At 39.6% G+C, this 21,149-nt stretch overlaps 1 protein-coding gene across 2 annotated transcripts; it reads left to right on the plus strand.

Annotated features, from left to right (window-relative positions):
* Nucleotides 1-1,186: 1,186 nt before the first annotated feature.
* Nucleotides 1,187-19,722, plus strand: LOC118209408 (serine-rich adhesin for platelets-like). Of its 2 annotated transcripts, none has more exons than XM_035384686.1 (12): nucleotides 1,187-8,889; nucleotides 11,032-14,848; nucleotides 15,553-15,813; nucleotides 16,213-16,325; nucleotides 16,428-16,644; nucleotides 16,799-16,936; nucleotides 17,295-17,342; nucleotides 17,777-17,908; nucleotides 18,273-18,353; nucleotides 18,581-18,693; nucleotides 18,931-19,129; nucleotides 19,414-19,722. In XM_035384686.1, the coding sequence occupies exons 1-12, from the start codon at nucleotides 1,252-1,254 to the stop codon at nucleotides 19,635-19,637; spliced, it is 12,981 nt and encodes a 4,326-aa protein (XP_035240577.1). In that variant the 5' UTR covers nucleotides 1,187-1,251; the 3' UTR covers nucleotides 19,638-19,722. The 2 variants fall into 2 exon arrangements, with proteins under 2 accessions (XP_035240577.1, XP_035240578.1); XM_035384687.1 differs by having other exon boundaries at nucleotides 1,187-7,461.
* Nucleotides 19,723-21,149: the final 1,427 nt, after the last annotated feature.

Raw genomic sequence — 21,149 nt, forward strand, 5'->3', positions numbered from 1 at the left:
GACACTTCTGCAGAGTTATTAACAAAAGAGCCATCTTCTTCTATAACTGCCACAACTTTGGAAACAGCAGAAACAACTTCACAATCAGAACCAATGACGACGGTGGACTTTTCAAATGCAGTGCAGGAATCAACAGCTCTGTCATCCATGCCAACTGACCCACCTGACACAAGTGCTCAGTTTAGTATGTCAACCCAAGCTATGACTGAAACACAAAGAGAAACAAGAACGGAAACTGATTTTTCAACAATTAAGACTACAGACATTGATTCCACATCTGTAAATGACCCTTCATCGTCCATGCAAACACTGATTTCTCAGGCTTCAGCAACACTTTCAGTAACTTCAGATGTGGGAAAATCAACAGAAACATCAGAAGGAAGAACTTCAGCCCAATCAGACATAAATAATACAGACCTTCCTGCAATAATCTCAACTGCTGAACCATCACAATCAACAACCTTCAGTTCAACAAGCTCAAACAGCTACATCACAACAGGAGAGTCAACATCATTTAGCACAGCAGAAACTATCAACATGGAGCCTGCAATAACAACAGGCGATTTATCAGAATCATCTTCAACCATAGACAAGACAATGCTTCCAACTTCACCTACATTTAGTTCCACTGCAGGCGTAGAAGAAACTTACAGTCATGCACCGAAAACCACCCCATCAGACTACACAGCCCTCCCAATACAAAAAGCTACAACTGACACTTCTGCAGAGTTATTAACAAAAGAGCCATCTTCTTCTATAACTGCCACAACTTTGGAAACAGCAGAAACAACTTCACAATCAGAACCAATGACGACGGTGGACTTTTCAAATGCAGTGCAGGAATCAACAGCTCTGTCATCCATGCCAACTGACCCACCTGACACAAGTGCTCAGTTTAGTATGTCAACCCAAGCTATGACTGAAACACAAAGAGAAACAAGAACGGAAACTGATTTTTCAACAATTAAGACTACAGACATTGATTCCACATCTGTAAATGACCCTTCATCGTCCATGCAAACACTGATTTCTCAGGCTTCAGCAACACTTTCAGTAACTTCAGATGTGGGAAAATCAACAGAAACATCAGAAGGAAGAACTTCAGCCCAATCAGACATAAATAATACAGACCTTCCTGCAATAATCTCAACTGCTGAACCATCAATATCAACATCCTTCAGTTCCACAAGCTCAAACAGCTACATCACAAGAGGAGAGTCAACATCATTTAGCACAGCAGAAACTATCAACATGGAGCCTGCAATAACAACAGGCGATTTATCAGAATCATCTTCAACCATAGACAAGACAATGCTTCCAACTTCACCTACATTTAGTTCCACTGCAGGTGTAGAAGAAACTTACAGCCATGCACCAAAAACCACCCCATCAGAGTACACAGCCCTCCCAATAATAAAAGCTACAATTGACACTTCTGCAGAGTTATTAACAAAAGAGCCATCTTCTTCTATAACTGCCACAACTTTGGAAACAGCAGAAACAACTTCACAATCAGAACCAATGACGACGGTGGACTTTTCAAATGCAGTGCAGGAATCAACAGCTCTGTCATCCATGCCAACTGACCCACCTGACACAAGTGCTCAGTTTAGTATGTCAACCCAAGCTATGACTGAAACTCAAAGAGAAACAAGAACGGAAACTGATTTTTCAACAATTAAGACCACAGACATTGATTCCACAGCAGTAAATGACCCTTCATCGTCCATGCAAACACTGATTTCTCAGGCTTCAGCAACACTTTCAGTAACTTCAGATGTGGGAAAATCAACAGAAACATCAGAAGGAAGAACTTCAGCCCAATCAGACATAAATAATACAGACCTTCCTGCAATAATCTCAACTGCTGAACCATCAATATCAACATCCTTCAGTTCCACAAGCTCAAACAGCTACATCACAAGAGGAGAGTCAACATCATTTAGCACAGCAGAAACTATCAACATGGAGCCTGCAATAACAACAGGCGATTTATCAGAATCATCTTCAACCATAGACAAGACAATGCTTCCAACTTCACCTACATTTAGTTCCACTGCAGGTGTAGAAGAAACTTACAGCCATGCACCAAAAACCACCCCATCAGAGTACACAGCCCTCCCAATAATAAAAGCTACAATTGACACTTCTGCAGAGTTATTAACAAAAGAGCCATCTTCTTCTATAACTGCCACAACTTTGGAAACAGCAGAAACAACTTCACAATCAGAACCAATGACGACGGTGGACTTTTCTAATGCAGTGCAGGAATCAACAGCTCTGTCATCCATGCCAACTGACCCACCTGACACAAGTGCTCAGTTTAGTATGTCAACCCAAGCTATGACTGAAACTCAAAGAGAAACAAGAACGGAAACTGATTTTTCAACAATTAAGACTACAGACATTGATTCCACAGCAGTAAATGACCCTTCATCGTCCATGCAAACACTGATTTCTCAGGCTTCAGCAACACTTTCAGTAACTTCAGATGTGGGAAAATCAACAGAAACATCAGAAGGAAGAACTTCAGCCCAATCAGACATAAATAATACAGACCATCCTGCAATAATCTCAACTGCTGAACCATCACAATCAACAACCTTCAGTTCCACAAGCTCAAACAGCTACATCACAACAGGAGAGTCAACATCATTTAGCACAGCAGAAACTATCAACATGGAGCCTGCAATAACAACAGGCGATTTATCAGAATCATCTTCAACCATAGACAAGACAATGCTTCCAACTTCACCTACATTTAGTTCCACTGCAGGCGTAGAAGAAACTTACAGTCATGCACCGAAAACCACCCCATCAGACTACACAGCCCTCCCAATACAAAAAGCTACAACTGACACTTCTGCAGAGTTATTAACAAAAGAGCCATCTTCTTCTATGACTGCCACAACTTTGGAAACAGCAGAAACAACTTCACAATCAGAACCAATGACGACGGTGGACTTTTCAAATGCAATGCAGGAATCAACAGCTCTGTCATCCATGCCAACTGACCCACCTGACACAAGTGCTCAGTTTAGTATGTCAAGCCAAGCTATGACTGAAACACAAAGAGAAACAAGAACGGAAACTGATTTTTCAACAATTAAGACTACAGACATTGATTCCACAGCTGTAAATGACCCTTCATCGTCCATGCAAACACTGATTTCTCAGGCTTCAGCAACACTTTCAGTAACTTCAGATGTGGGAAAATCAACAGAAACATCAGAAGGAAGAACTTCAGCCCAATCAGACATAAATAATACAGACCTTCCTGCAATAATCTCAACTGCTGAACCATCACAATCAACATCCTTCAGTTCCACAAGCTCAAACAGCTACATCACAACAGGAGAGTCAACATCATTTAGCACAGCAGAAACTATCAACATGGAGCCTGCAATAACAACAGGCGATTTATCAGAATCATCTTCAACCATAGACAAGACAATGCTTCCAACTTCACCTACATTTAGTTCCACTGCAGGCGTAGAAGAAACTTACAGCCATGCATCAAAAACCACCCCATCAGAGTACACAGCCCTCCCAATAATAAAAGCTACAATTGACACTTCTGCAGAGTTATTAACAAAAGAGCCATCTTCTTCTATAACTGCCACAACTTTGGAAACAGCAGAAACAACTTCACAATCAGAACCAATGACGACGGTGGACTTTTCAAATGCAATGCAGGAATCAACAGCTCTGTCATCCATGCCAACTGACCCACCTGACACAAGTGCTCAGTTTAGTATGTCAAGCCAAGCTATGACTGAAACACAAAGAGAAACAAGAACGGAAACTGATTTTTCAACAATTAAGACTACAGACATTGATTCCACAGCTGTAAATGACCCTTCATCGTCCATGCAAACACTGATTTCTCAGGCTTCAGCAACACTTTCAGTAACTTCAGATGTGGGAAAATCAACAGAAACATCAGAAGGAAGAACTTCAGCCCAATCAGACATAAATAATACAGACCTTCCTGCAATAATCTCAACTGCTGAACCATCACAATCAACATCCTTCAGTTCCACAAGCTCAAACAGCTACATCACAACAGGAGAGTCAACATCATTTAGCACAGCAGAAACTATCAACATGGAGCCTGCAATAACAACAGGCGATTTATCAGAATCATCTTCAACCATAGACAAGACAATGCTTCCAACTTCACCTACATTTAGTTCCACTGCAGGCGTAGAAGAAACTTACAGTCATGCACCGAAAACCACCCCATCAGACTACACAGCCCTCCCAATACTAAAAGCTACAACTGACACTTCTGCAGAGTTATTAACAAAAGAGCCATCTTCTTCTATAACTGCCACAACTTTGGAAACAGCAGAAACAACTTCACAATCAGAACCAATGACGACGGTGGACTTTTCAAATGCAGTGCAGGAATCAACAGCTCTGTCATCCATGCCAACTGACCCACCTGACACAAGTGCTCAGTTTAGTATGTCAAGCCAAGCTATGACTGAAACACAAAGAGAAACAAGAACGGAAACTGATTTTTCAACAATTAAGACTACAGACATTGATTCCACAGCTGTAAATGACCCTTCATCGTCCATGCAAACACTGATTTCTCAGGCTTCAGCAACACTTTCAGTAACTTCAGATGTGGGAAAATCAACAGAAACATCAGAAGGAAGAACTTCAGCCCAATCAGACATAAATAATACAGACCTTCCTGCAATAATCTCAACTGCTGAACCATCACAATCAACATCCTTCAGTTCCACAAGCTCAAACAGCTACATCACAAGAGGAGAGTCAACATCATTTAGCACAGCAGAAACTATCAACATGGAGCCTGCAATAACAACAGGCGATTTATCAGAATCATCTTCAACCATAGACAAGACAATGCTTCCAACTTCACCTACATTTAGTTCCACTGCAGGCGTAGAAGAAACTTACAGCCATGCACCAAAAACCACCCCATCAGAGTACACAGCCCTCCCAATAATAAAAGCTACAATTGACACTTCTGCAGAGTTATTAACAAAAGAGCCATCTTCTTCTATAACTGCCACAACTTTGGAAACAGCAGAAACAACTTCACAATCAGAACCAATGACGACGGTGGACTTTTCTAATGCAGTGCAGGAATCAACAGCTCTGTCATCCATGCCAACTGACCCACCTGACACAAGTGCTCAGTTTAGTATGTCAACCCAAGCTATGACTGAAACTCAAAGAGAAACAAGAACGGAAACTGATTTTTCAACAATTAAGACTACAGACATTGATTCCACAGCAGTAAATGACCCTTCATCGTCCATGCAAACACTGATTTCTCAGGCTTCAGCAACACTTTCAGTAACTTCAGATGTGGGAAAATCAACAGAAACATCAGAAGGAAGAACTTCAGCCCAATCAGACATAAATAATACAGACCATCCTGCAATAATCTCAACTGCTGAACCATCACAATCAACAACCTTCAGTTCCACAAGCTCAAACAGCTACATCACAACAGGAGAGTCAACATCATTTAGCACAGCAGAAACTATCAACATGGAGCCTGCAATAACAACAGGCGATTTATCAGAATCATCTTCAACCATAGACAAGACAATGCTTCCAACTTCACCTACATTTAGTTCCACTGCAGGCGTAGAAGAAACTTACAGTCATGCACCGAAAACCACCCCATCAGACTACACAGCCCTCCCAATACAAAAAGCTACAACTGACACTTCTGCAGAGTTATTAACAAAAGAGCCATCTTCTTCTATAACTGCCACAACTTTGGAAACAGCAGAAACAACTTCACAATCAGAACCAATGACGACGGTGGACTTTTCAAATGCAGTGCAGGAATCAACAGCTCTGTCATCCATGCCAACTGACCCACCTGACACAAGTGCTCAGTTTAGTATGTCAAGCCAAGCTATGACTGAAACACAAAGAGAAACAAGAACGGAAACTGATTTTTCAACAATTAAGACTACAGACATTGATTCCACAGCTGTAAATGACCCTTCATCGTCCATGCAAACACTGATTTCTCAGGCTTCAGCAACACTTTCAGTAACTTCAGATGTGGGAAAATCAACAGAAACATCAGAAGGAAGAAGTTCAGCCCAATCAGACATAAATAATACAGACCTTCCTGCAATAATCTCAACTGCTGAACCATCACAATCAACATCCTTCAGTTCCACAAGCTCAAACAGCTACATCACAACAGGAGAGTCAACATCATTTAGCACAGCAGAAACTATCAACATGGAGCCTGCAATAACAACAGGCGATTTATCAGAATCATCTTCAACCATAGACAAGACAATGCTTCCAACTTCACCTACATTTAGTTCCACTGCAGGCGTAGAAGAAACTTACAGTCATGCACCGAAAACCACCCCATCAGACTACACAGCCCTCCCAATACAAAAAGCTACAACTGACACTTCTGCAGAGTTATTAACAAAAGAGCCATCTTCTTCTATAACTGCCACAACTTTGGAAACAGCAGAAACAACTTCACAATCAGAACCAATGACGACGGTGGACTTTTCAAATGCAGTGCAGGAATCAACAGCTCTGTCATCCATGCCAACTGACCCACCTGACACAAGTGCTCAGTTTAGTATGTCAACCCAAGCTATGACTGAAACACAAAGAGAAACAAGAACGGAAACTGATTTTTCAACAATTAAGACTACAGACATTGATTCCACAGCTGTAAATGACCCTTCATCGTCCATGCAAACACTGATTTCTCAGGCTTCAGCAACACTTTCAGTAACTTCAGATGTGGGAAAATCAACAGAAACATCAGAAGGAAGAACTTCAGCCCAATCAGACATAAATAATACAGACCTTCCTGCAATAATCTCAACTGCTGAACCATCACAATCAACATCCTTCAGTTCCACAAGCTCAAACAGCTACATCACAACAGGAGAGTCAACATCATTTAGCACAGCAGAAACTATCAACATGGAGCCTGCAATAACAACAGGCGATTTATCAGAATCATCTTCAACCATAGACAAGACAATGCTTCCAACTTCACCTACATTTAGTTCCACTGCAGGCGTAGAAGAAACTTACAGTCATGCACCGAAAACCACCCCATCAGACTACACAGCCCTCCCAATACAAAAAGCTACAACTGACACTTCTGCAGAGTTATTAACAAAAGAGCCATCTTCTTCTATAACTGCCACAACTTTGGAAACAGCAGAAACAACTTCACAATCAGAACCAATGACGACGGTGGACTTTTCAAATGCAGTGCAGGAATCAACAGCTCTGTCATCCATGCCAACTGACCCACCTGACACAAGTGCTCAGTTTAGTATGTCAACCCAAGCTATGACTGAAACACAAAGAGAAACAAGAACGGAAACTGATTTTTCAACAATTAAGACTACAGACATTGATTCCACATCTGTAAATGACCCTTCATCGTCCATGCAAACACTGATTTCTCAGGCTTCAGCAACACTTTCAGTAACTTCAGATGTGGGAAAATCAACAGAAACATCAGAAGGAAGAACTTCAGCCCAATCAGACATAAATAATACAGACCTTCCTGCAATAATCTCAACTGCTGAACCATCAATATCAACATCCTTCAGTTCCACAAGCTCAAACAGCTACATCACAAGAGGAGAGTCAACATCATTTAGCACAGCAGAAACTATCAACATGGAGCCTGCAATAACAACAGGCGATTTATCAGAATCATCTTCAACCATAGACAAGACAATGCTTCCAACTTCACCTACATTTAGTTCCACTGCAGGTGTAGAAGAAACTTACAGCCATGCACCAAAAACCACCCCATCAGAGTACACAGCCCTCCCAATAATAAAAGCTACAATTGACACTTCTGCAGAGTTATTAACAAAAGAGCCATCTTCTTCTATAACTGCCACAACTTTGGAAACAGCAGAAACAACTTCACAATCAGAACCAATGACGACGGTGGACTTTTCAAATGCAGTGCAGGAATCAACAGCTCTGTCATCCATGCCAACTGACCCACCTGACACAAGTGCTCAGTTTAGTATGTCAACCCAAGCTATGACTGAAACTCAAAGAGAAACAAGAACGGAAACTGATTTTTCAACAATTAAGACTACAGACATTGATTCCACAGCAGTAAATGACCCTTCATCGTCCATGCAAACACTGATTTCTCAGGCTTCAGCAACACTTTCAGTAACTTCAGATGTGGGAAAATCAACAGAAACATCAGAAGGAAGAACTTCAGCCCAATCAGACATAAATAATACAGACCATCCTGCAATAATCTCAACTGCTGAACCATCACAATCAACAACCTTCAGTTCCACAAGCTCAAACAGCTACATCACAACAGGAGAGTCAACATCATTTAGCACAGCAGAAACTATCAACATGGAGCCTGCAATAACAACAGGCGATTTATCAGAATCATCTTCAACCATAGACAAGACAATGCTTCCAACTTCACCTACATTTAGTTCCACTGCAGGCGTAGAAGAAACTTACAGTCATGCACCGAAAACCACCCCATCAGACTACACAGCCCTCCCAATACAAAAAGCTACAACTGACACTTCTGCAGAGTTATTAACAAAAGAGCCATCTTCTTCTATAACTGCCACAACTTTGGAAACAGCAGAAACAACTTCACAATCAGAACTAATGACGACGGTGGACTTTTCAAATGCAGTGCAGGAATCAACAGCTCTGTCATCCATGCCAACTGACCCACCTGACACAAGTGCTCAGTTTAGTATGTCAAGCCAAGCTATGACTGAAACACAAAGAGAAACAAGAACGGAAACTGATTTTTCAACAATTAAGACTACAGACATTGATTCCACAGCTGTAAATGACCCTTCATCGTCCATGCAAACACTGATTTCTCAGGCTTCAGCAACACTTTCAGTAACTTCAGATGTGGGAAAATCAACAGAAACATCAGAAGGAAGAACTTCAGCCCAATCAGACATAAATAATACAGACCTTCCTGCAATAATCTCAACTGCTGAACCATCACAATCAACATCCTTCAGTTCCACAAGCTCAAACAGCTACATCACAACAGGAGAGTCAACATCATTTAGCACAGCAGAAACTATCAACATGGAGCCTGCAATAACAACAGGCGATTTATCAGAATCATCTTCAACCATAGACAAGACAATGCTTCCAACTTCACCTACATTTAGTTCCACTGCAGGCGTAGAAGAAACTTACAGTCATGCACCGAAAACCACCCCATCCGACTACACAGCCCTCCCAATACAAAAAGCTACAACTGACACTTCTGCAGAATTATTAACAAAAGAGCCATCTTCTTCTATGACTGCCACAACTTTGGAAACAGCAGAAACAACTTCACAATCAGAACCAATGACGACGGTGGACTTTTCAAATGCAGTGCAGGAATCAACAGCTCTGTCATCCATGCCAACTGACCCACCTGACGTAAGTGCTCAGTTTAGTATGTCAACCCAAGCTGTGACTGAAACACAAAAAGAAACAAGAACGGAAACTGATTTTTCAACAATTAAGACTACAGACATTGATTCCACAGCTGTAAATGACCCTTCATCGTCCATGCAAACACTGATTTCTCAGGCTTCAGCAACACTTTCAGTAACTTCAGATGTAGGAAAATCAACAGAAACATCAGAAGGAAGAACTTCAGCCCAATCAGACATAAATAATACAGACCTTCCTGCAATAATCTCAACTGATGAACCATCACAATCAACAACCTTCAGTTCCACAAGCTCAAACAGCTACATCACAACAGGAGAGTCAACATCATTTAGCACAGCAGAAACTATCAACATGGAGCCTGCAATAACAACAGGCGATTTATCAGAATCATCTTCAACCATAGACAAGACAATGCTTCCAACTTCACCTACATTTAGTTCCACTGCAGGCGTAGAAGAAACTTACAGTCATGCACCGAAAACCACCCCATCAGACTACACAGCCCTCCCAATACTAAAAGCTACAACTGACACTTCTGCAGAGTTATTAACAAAAGAGCCATCTTCTTCTATGACTGCCACAACTTTGGAAATAGCAGAAACAACTTCACAATCAGAACAAATGACGACGGTGGACTTTTCAAATGCAGTGCAGGAATCAACAGCTCTGTCATCCATGCCAACTGACCCACCTGACGTAAGTGCTCAGTTTAGTATGTCAACCCAAGCTGTGACTGAAACACAAAAAGAAACAAGAACGGAAACTGATTTTTCAACAATTAAGACTACAGACATTGATTCCACAGCTGTAAATGACCCTTCATCGTCCATGCAAACACTGATTTCTCAGGCTTCAGCAACACTTTCAGTAACTTCAGATGTGGGAAAATCAACAGAAACATCAGAAGGAAGAACTTCAGCCCAATCAGACATAAATAATACAGACCTTCCTGCAATAATCTCAACTGCTGAACCATCACAATCAACAACCTTCAGTTCCACAAGCTCAAACAGCTACATCACAACAGGAGAGTCAACATCATTTAGCACAGCAGAAACTATCAACATGGAGCCTGCAATAACAACAGGCGATTTATCAGAATCATCTTCAACCATAGACAAGACAATGCTTCCAACTTCACCTACATTTAGTTCCACTGCAGGCGTAGAAGAAACTTACAGTCATGCACCAAAAACCACCCCATCAGACTACACAGCCCTCCCAATACTAAAAGCTACAACTGACACTTCTGCAGAGTTATTAACAAAAGAGCCATCTTCCTCTATAACTGCCACAACTTTGGAAACAGCAGAAACAACTTCACAATCAGAACCAATGACGACGGTGGACTTTTCTAATGCAATGCAGGAATCAACAGCTCTGTCATCCATGCCAACTGACCAACCTGACACAAGTGCTCAGTTTAGTATGTCAACCCAAGCTATGACTGAAAAACAAAGAGAAACAAGAATGGAAACTGATTTTTCAACAATTAAGACTACAGACATTAATTCCACATCTATTAGTAAATATCCATCAACTATGAAAACACTAATTTCTCAGGCTTCAGCAACACTTTCAGTAACTTCAGATGTGGGAAAATCAACAGAAACATCAGAAGGAAGAACTTCAGCCCAATCAGATATAAATAATACAGACCTTCCTGCAATAATCTCAACTGCTGAACCATCACAATCAACAACCTTCAGTTCCACAAGCTCAAACAGCTACATCACAACAGGAGAGTCAACATCATTTAGCACAGCAGAAACTATCAACATGGAGCCTGCAATAACAACAGGCGATTTATCAGAATCATCTTCAACCATAGACAAGACAATGCTTCCAACTTCACCTACATTTAGTTCCACTGCAGGCGTAGAAGAAACTTACAGTCATGCACCAACAACCACCCCATCAGACTACACAGCCCTCCCAATACTAAAAGCTACAACTGACACTTCTGCAGAGTTATTAACAAAAGAGCCATCTTCCTCTCTAACTGCCACAACTTTGGAAACAGCAGAAACAACTTCACAATCAGAACCAATGACGACGGTGGACTTTTCAAATGCAGTGCAGGAATCAACAGCTCTGTCATCCATGCCAACTGACCAACCTGACACAAGTGCTCAGTTTAGTATGTCAACCCAAGCTATGACTGAAAAACAAAGAGAAACAAGAACAGAAACTGATTTTTCAACAATTAAGACTACAGACATTAATTCCACAGCTGTAAATGACCCTTCATCGTCCATGCAAACACTGATTTCTCAGGCGTCAGCAACACTTTCAGTAACTTCAGATGTGGGAAAATCAACAGAAACATCAGAAGGAAGAACTTCAGCCCAATCAGATATAAATAATACAGACCTTCCTGCAATAATCTCAACTGCTGAACCATCACAATCAACATCCTTCAGTTCCACAAGCTCAAACAGCTACATCACAACAGGAGAGTCAACATCATTTAGCACAGCAGAAACTATCAACATGGAGCCTGCAATAACAACAGGCGATTCATCAGAATCATCTTCAACCATAGACAAGACAATGCTTCCAACTTCACCTACATTTAGTTCCACTGCAGGCGTAGAAGAAACTTACAGTCATGCACCGAAAACCACCCCATCAGACTACACAGCCCTCCCAATACTAAAAGCTACAACTGACACTTCTGCAGAGTTATTAACAAAAGAGCCATCTTCTTCTATAACTGCCACAACTTTGGAAACAGCAGAAACAACTTCACATTCAAAACCAATCACGACGGCGGACTTTTCAAATGCAGTGCAGGAATCAACAGCTCTGTCATCCTTGCCAACTGACCCATCTGACTCAAGTGCTCAGTTTAGTATGTCAACCCAAGCTATGACTGAAACACAAAGAGAAACAAGAACGAAAACTGATTTTTCAACAATTAAGACGACTGACATTGATTCCACAGCTGTAAATGACCCTTCATCATCCATGCAAACACTGATTTCTCAGGCTTCAGCAACACTTTCAGTAACTTCAGATGTGGGAAAATCAACAGAAACATCAGAAGGAACAACTTCAGCCCAATCAGATGTAAATAATACAGACAAAATCTCAACTGCTGAACCATCACAATCAACATCCTTCAGTTCCACTAGCTCAAACGGCTACATCAGAACAGGAGAGTCAACATCATTTAGCACAGCAGAAACTATCAATATGGTGCCCTCAATAACAACAGGCGATTTATCAGAATCATCTTCAACCATAGACAAGACAATGCTTCCAACTTCACCTACATTTAGTTCCACTGCAGGTGTAGAAGAAACTTACAGCCATGCACCAAAAACCACCCCATCAGAGTACACAGCCCTCCCAATAATAAAAGCTACAATTGACACTTCTGCAGAGTTATTAACAAAAGAGCCATCTTCCTCTATAACTGCCACAACTTTGGAAACAGCAGAAACAATTTCACAATCAGAACCAATGACGACGGTGGACTTTTCAAATGCAGTGCAGGAATCAATAGCTCTGTCATCCATGCCAACTGACCCACCTGACACAATTGCTCAGTTAAGTATGTCAACCCAAGCTATGACTGAAAAACAAAGAGAAACAAAAATAGAAACTGATTTTTCAACAATAAAGACTACATACATTGATTCCACATCTATTAGTAAATATCCATCAACTATGAAAACACTAATTTCTCAGCCTTCATCAACATTTGCAGTAACGTCAGATGTGGGAAAATCAACAGAAACATCAAAAACAACTTCAACCCAGTCAGATACAAATAATACAGACCTTCCTGCAACAATCTCAACTGCTGAACCATCACGATCAACATCCTTCAGTTCCACAAGCTCAACCATCTACATCACAACAGGAGGGTCATTATCATTTAGTACAGAGGAATTTGCCAACATGGAGTCCTCTGTAACAACATCAGATTTCTCCGAATCATCTTCACCCATTGACATGACAATACTTCCAACTTCACCTACATCTAGTTCCACTGGAGGCAGAGAAACAACTCACAGACATGCAGCAACCACCATCGCATCAGATTATACAGCTCTTTCTACTGACACTTCCATCAAGTTTACAACAAAAAAGTCCTCCTTTTCAATGCCTACCACAGGTGTTGAAACAGAAGAAACACCTTCACAAACAGGCCCACAGACGTCAATTGCAGTTTCAATCACAGTGCAGGAATCTACAGCTCTGTCATCAATGCGAACTGACCCATTTGACCAAAGTATGCAGTACAGTACTTTTAACCCAGCTATGACTGACGCACAAACTGAAACAAGTATAACGACTGATTTTTCTACAATTGAGACCACAGAATTGGATTCCACATCTATTAGTAACCCTTTATTATCTATGCCAACATTCATTTTTCAGTCTACAGCCACAATTGCTGTATCCACAGATGTGGAGAAATCAACAGAAACATCAGATGGAACAATTTCAACCCTGTCAGATATACTTATTACAAAGGCTTCAGACCTTCAGCCCCCTTCAGACAGCACAATGCTTCCAACTTCTCTGCCAGCAAGCACCACTACAGCAGTAGAAACAGCTTCCAGCCTAGCACTGACTACCACCTTGTCAAATGAGACTGCTCGTACAAAGGTAACTGCTACATCTGAAATCTTCCACACAGCAGAAACTACATACATGTTGCCCTCAGTTACAACAGAAGACATTCCTTCGCAATTTGCAACAGTGGAAACAACTTCACAGAGAGAACCAATGATATCTCTGACATCTTCAATCACCATGAAGCCTTCAACACCCATAGTTTCTACAACTTCTGTACTTAGTACCCCACAGCTGAATATAAATGAACCACAAACCACAAAATGGCCATCCACTACTCCACAAGCGACAAAAAACAGTACTTCCCAGTTTACACTTTTAGAAACTGAGAAGACACTTAATTCCTCACATTTTACTTCCCCCGCAGAGATAACCTTTTCCTCTGGTGATTTTACTGTAAATTCCCATTCAACTTCAACTTTTCCTATGTCTGCAAGCAGTCAAACATCTGCACATTCTGAAGTTAATTTCACAAAGCAGCCAACCCTTACATCAGCATCAACACGAGCTAATTTTGTCCCCAGTACAGACCAAAACTTGAAAGCCACTGTCATCAGTTCAGCAAGCTCATCCAGCTATACCACAAAAGGAATGCCTGTTTCTTCGTCCAAAACCAACAAACCCTCGGCTACAACAGTGGGAGCTTTGACTACTATTTTTAGAACTGTTAGTTCCACATCTCTATCAAAAACCACTCCTGCAGTTACCACAAAAGGAACTACAGGAACATCTAGCACATCAGCTCGTGTCACAACTAAGAAAACAACTGTTGCTTCTACTACATTATGTGGTAAGTTTTTTTCTGCTGCTTATAACAGATTCATGTTTTCATTTCCATTTTGCAATATGCAGTATTATTAAGTTGGCATTGAGGGGACCATACTTAGTAAAACATATATTAACCTGTGCATTTGTTTTTCAAGTTATTTTGAATGTAGAATCAAACTATTCTGATCTATTTTAACCTTTGGATTATGGTTTGGAAAATAACCATTTATGTCTGAAAAACCCATCAGTGAAGTAGCGTTGTCTTACACATTAACTCATTAAATTAAATAACTCTGAAATATAATTTACAGTACAAAACAAAAAACTGCTAATCTGCTCATTTTAATGTAGTGGGGGGTTGTCATTGCCTGTTGCTTTGTTTTTTGAAAATTGATCAGGTTTCCGCATACAGAATCACTCAGCCAAATGCTACCAGAACTAAAATACAATTGCACAAACCTGTTCACTGGTTTAAAAAAATATTTTTGATAATAAATCGGAGAAATCACTTTCCAAGGCACCATCTGGAGGAGTGCTGTGTCTCTTTCCCTTGAAATCAGTTGGGGAAATGTAGTCATAATCTCTGTTTAAAACTGTCTGCATGCTATTTGAATGTACAGTAAGTCATCTTTCATACATTTAGTCTTGTCATTGAATTTTTGCTGAAACTAAAAGAAAACAATATTTTCATGCTGTATTATTTGTTGTCATTCTTTTATTTTCTAGAGGGCAGCAGAGTAACTCATATCAGGATTGAAGGACTTGATAGCAAGGAGATTAGTGTGAGTTGGAATGGTGACAACCTTAGACCAGAGATGAAGTACGTCGTGAAGCTCAAACAGGGTCCCAACACAAGTGAAGTCACAAATGTGTCAACTGTGAAGAAAGCACAATTTACTGATCTGCTCCCGGGAGTAACATATACGGTCACCATAGAATATTTTTCTTGTAGTAATAAGGAAGAAATTAAGAGAAATATTACCACAGGTATGTACTTCACATAATTTTTCTCAATGTATGCAAATTAAGCATGCTTTATATCTAACTAAATATCCTTCAAGGTGTAGTTTGTGTATACCTGGACTGTCTGATTCTTGTCATGGAGGACTGTAGTGTCTGCTAGTTTTTTGGTATGTTCCAGTACTTGAATAATGAATTTAAAGGTTAACACCTCGTTTCCAAGGGCTAAGCTTGCGAACACTGTGGCCCTTCGAGACCTCAATTTGACACTCCTGTTGTAGATAGGCAAAAATGTTTTCCCTGGAGTTTTACTGCTATACAATACCAAGCTTTTACTATGGTACGATACAGGAAAATAGCAAGTGGTCATCTGTGGTAAAATAAATGTCTGTACCTTTTCCTACAAATTAAACTTTCTTTCTCTAGCTGCAAATATATACGAGTCATCCACCAGAATTCCAGACATTGAGTTTCTTCCCGAATACGACAACCATTCAAGCCCACAATTTCAAACCCTTGTCTCACATTTCAAAGAGGAGGTAAAGTTTTTCTTTCCATTCAGTGTTAAGTAGCATTATAGTAGTTTCATCTGTATGTTTATCTTTATCTGGAAATATCTTTTTTTTACCCTACTGTTTTAGATCACAAAAAACCTTCCCAGAGATTACCAGGATTTAATTAAAGAAAATAACATGAGGGTTGTCGTGACAAAAATCCGCAGAGGAAGTGTGATTATTGAATTCGATTTATTGACAAATACCAAGATTGATCTGCAGACATCCACTGTAGAAAAAAATATTATTAATGCCTTGAACACGTCTACACTTAAAGTTGATTTGGACCAAACAACCGTCAGAGGTAGGTCTACCTTGAACATGATCACTAGATAGTATCCTTAATGGAATGCCTATTATAGTGTGACATTTAATTTACTTGACAGCTCTTTTTATTTTCATGATTGAAACTAGCATTTCCCACTAGTAATTGACACAATTTTCCTGGTTCATTTCAGAGGCAGATGCTTGTCAAAGAAGTAGTGATTTGTGCTCGGAAAATGGTATTTGCACAAAAGTTGGGCCTTCATACACATGCAAGTGTAAGGCAGAATTCGTAGACCAGAACCCAAGTTTACCTGGAACTGACTGCCAAAGTAAGAAAGCAACTCACCTGCCCTCTGCTTTGCTCAGTTTTTCTGGACGTCACAACAAAAATGTTATGGTAAAATAAAAGGCCGAGAACAAAGGCAACATTTCACACGTCTGTTTAATAGGTAATATCTACATTAAAAGGGACAGTTATTTATGAAATGCCATATCAGAAAACACAAAATGTTTTCAATATGATATTTTAAAAAGTGGATTTCTTTTAAAAAAAAATTATATTTCTTGTTTCACAGTTTGATATGGGTTTCCTTCTAATAGGTGCCAACACTGTGAATACTTAATTAATCTTGAAAAATTTCACAAAGGTACAACTAGTGATGCCACGATCTGTTTCTGTGTTTTCAGAACAAGCTTTGATAACAATCTCTCCAACATCTCGCCAAACCACAAGTGGTAAAAAGAAAAGAATGAATGAAAATGAATATAATAAGTCTAATGGCTAGAGAACAGTGATGTCAGTGACTGCTCTTACTGCTTGAATAGGCCTATGTTCTGGAATGTGGATTAAGTTTGTGTTTATTTTCAAAACGACATACAACTTTATCTGAGACAATCTAGAGGAAAAACACTCTTACAATATTAAAGAAAACAGGAAAAAAACATTGTTTATCTCATACAGTAGGCAATATTGAACAAATTTAAGCAATAAGTACAGTCAGTTATACAACTATTTGCACAAAGAATAGTAGCACAGTTGTTTGTAATGCATGTTAAGTAGCAGAGTTAGTTTTTTTAAATGCATGTTAAGAGTAGTATAGAAATTTTACAGTATGAGCAGGGCCAAATTAAAGCTATGTGGTTTGACCAGTTGTCTGCACTTCATCCAGGGAAAGATAACTGTGAAGGTGTGTGTTCCTCTCTTGCTGAGTGCACGGCCATTCATTCTGGCACGTATGGATGCCAATGCTACGCTGGCCTCATCGATGTTAACCCTTCAAACCCTGGGAAGCTATGCAGAGGTAAAGCACAAAAACACCCCCATCACCATCAGGTTTTAGTCTTTTTTCCTTTATTTAACCAGGAAATTCCTTTGAGATTAATAATCTCTTTTTTGAGGGAGACCTGGCCAAGACAGCACACCATTACAAAGTTACTGTTTTTAAAAAACTGAAAAATAAATATTGGGAATACACAGAGCAGACAAACAATATAATAGTAGATCCAGCTTAGGAAAAGCAGGTAACACTCTTCAGTTACACAAACATTGATAATTGCTTTGAACATGCCTAAAGAGACAAGATTATTAAAATGGAGGGATTAAGATGAAGTGTCTGATATATTTAATGAAGTAATACTTGACTTCTCTAAATGTTCCATCTTCAGAGCCTTTTGACTGTTTCAGAGAAGAAACCAATTTGTGTTCACCCAGCAATACATGCCTTCGGCCACAGTCTGTTTGTTCTCGTAAGTACTAGTGATAAACTCATGTTGTTTTTATCCATTAATTATTACATCACAAAAAAAGAAAAACATTACACAAAAGCTACATCACTCAGTAAAAACAATGTGACTATGTGCCTATTTACAATATATTTTAAAACTTCCGCTTTTGTTAATTGACTGAATAAAATAATGAGAACTTATTCTGAAGACTATATATTTATATTATAACCTTGGCTCTACATCCACAGGCAAGAACCTGTTCAAGGCTACAGTGGAATTAAAATCATGGCTATACAGTCCTGCCCTTTACAACACTGAAAGTCAAGACTGGATCAGTGTTTCAACAAATTTTACCATTACCGTGAGTGAGATTGTACACAGTTATCAAATGTCATATTCTACATTGACAAGGCATGCATGCAAGGCAATAGAATGATCTAGGTAATTTAACTATGATACTACAGTAATACTTTACAGCACCGGTTATAAAATATAAATCATTTTTTAATTTTTTAAATCAAGTGTTTTCATGAAGGTATATATTTTCATAAGATCTCAGGCAGAGGTGGTAATATGTTTGTATATGCATTTTTTTCAGGTTATTAACAAAATGAGAACCTTGCTGTTGGACGAGTCCTTTGACTTGACAGTTGTGGGGTTCAAGAAAGGAAGCGTGGTGGTCCAGATGGTGTTTGGCTTTAATGGCGGCAGCCACCTGAATGTGCCAACCTTGGAAACAGCCCTACAGGACGTTGTCCGTGCAAATCTGGACAAACTTGCTGTGGTAACCCTGGAAGGTGCATGTCAGATCAAAACTGCTACTCAAGGCACACACAGGGCTATTCCAAAGTAACAAGTACTGTTAGTACTGTAATCAAGGCTATAGTTTAGCACGAATATCAACTTTGGCTAAAAATGTATATAGTTTTTATTGTAGTAATCTCTTGAAAATGATGATATCGAGGTCAAGGTGGTCAAGATGTTTCGGGCCAGATCGTTGAATGCCTGCTCATATGAATGAATGAATGATTTGTAGATAATGTTGAATATGCTGACAGGATGGCTTCCTTTTTCTTTGCAGAACTTCCTGCAGAAGAGAACTCTGGGGAAGGCTGGCGAGTTGCGACCATTGTTACTGGAGTTCTACTGGGGGCTGCCCTGCTGCTAATAGTGTTCGCTGGCTTAGCCTTTGCTCTGCGGAGGAGGTTGAATTGCTCCAATTCATACAAACTCCGGAAAACTAACGACAACGGAGACCCCGTTCTAGTCAGCACTTTTGGGAACTATATTTGTCAGGATGTGTAGCTCACATTTTGTGTATACAAATTTCAGGGATTGAGATGTATGAAGCCATTGTTAAAAAAACGATTTTGCTTTCAGGGCAGAAAAGGGAAAATAGGGACAGAATGCTCTGCAGTTTATTTTTTTACTCAGTTTGTTCCACATCATTCCATATATATGACAGGGAAATCACTGTAAGATTCGGTGTCTATGCCAAAATGAAGGGGAATGAAAACGGTCTATATTGGAATTGTGATCACATGGGGAACATGGAGCAGAGATAACGATGAGACTGTAATGCTGGAGCTGCCCTGGACCTCATGTTTCTGTATTTCAGTGATCTCATTCTAACTTCATCCTCCCGATAAAAAAAACAATATCCATTCTGCACAGACTATGAAATTGCTTCAGAATTAAGAATTAGGACTACAGAACCGCATCAACAATCTGAGGCATTTTATCCTGAGTGGCTAACGCTTGTGTGCTTCCATTGCTGTTATGTCGTCCAATCATGCCGGTACTTCCTTTCAGAGCATTTATGTATAATGAAAGACACTGAGGCAAGATTCAGGTCAAGAGTGATTTCATACAGAGTGCCTATGGGCATATCCATCATTTATTTGCATATTACATTAGTTAATAATGATTAGTATTGCAGTTATGGAGAGAACCTTTGCAGTTGTGTTTAACTAACTGGAACACACCCATCTCAGCTGAAGCTTAATTTTTACAGAAAATAATTTTACAGAAAATTGTCATGCATACATGTAATGCACAAGACATTTTTCTCAATGACTAACTTCCCTTTGTTTTTCTATTATGCACTTTATCATTATTTTTTTCTCTGGGATGCACATTAACGTCCTTGCACTTTGAAATATAATCACAATAATATAAGATATTACAGTACAGGTAGCTACTCATTGGAGCGATAACTTCACTCATTGATTCAAGTTTATATTACTAGGAGAATACATTTTCTCATCTGTTTCATAGTAGAATACTTTTGATGTGAAGGATACAGGTAATGTAAATGTGCTCCTGCATCTACTCTACATTATATTTTTGTACTGTTACATATTTAAGCTTTTTTCATAAATTAAATGCTACATTTTGTAAGAATACAGTGTCCTGTGAATACATCTTAATATCAAAGGGTGTTAAAACAATGTTTTATGATAATAAGTCAGTGTTTTTCTTAGAAAGTCAAAGGAAAGCATCATTTTCAGCCATACCCCTGAGCAAGGGCGTAAGTAAAATTATAACACTTGGGGTACTAATCACATCTGTATTTGTCTATGAATCATTCCAATAACAATGGCAATGAATTAAGCTATTTTTAAAAAATGAATTAATTTTCTGTAGGCCTAGATGCCAATTAAACCATGACCGTGTTATCCACGCCATAAGGCAGATAGTGTTTCATACTGGGAAATACTGTGGCAGGCCATAGGTTCTAGAGCTACTACTAAACCAGAAAATTCTTCAAAATGGGGATACTGCCTTTGCTTGGTTTGACTTTTTCTGCTGCAATTT

Source organism: Anguilla anguilla, chromosome 12 (assembly GCF_013347855.1).
Source record: "Anguilla anguilla isolate fAngAng1 chromosome 12, fAngAng1.pri, whole genome shotgun sequence".
NCBI classification, from domain to species: Eukaryota; Metazoa; Chordata; class Actinopteri; order Anguilliformes; family Anguillidae; genus Anguilla; species Anguilla anguilla.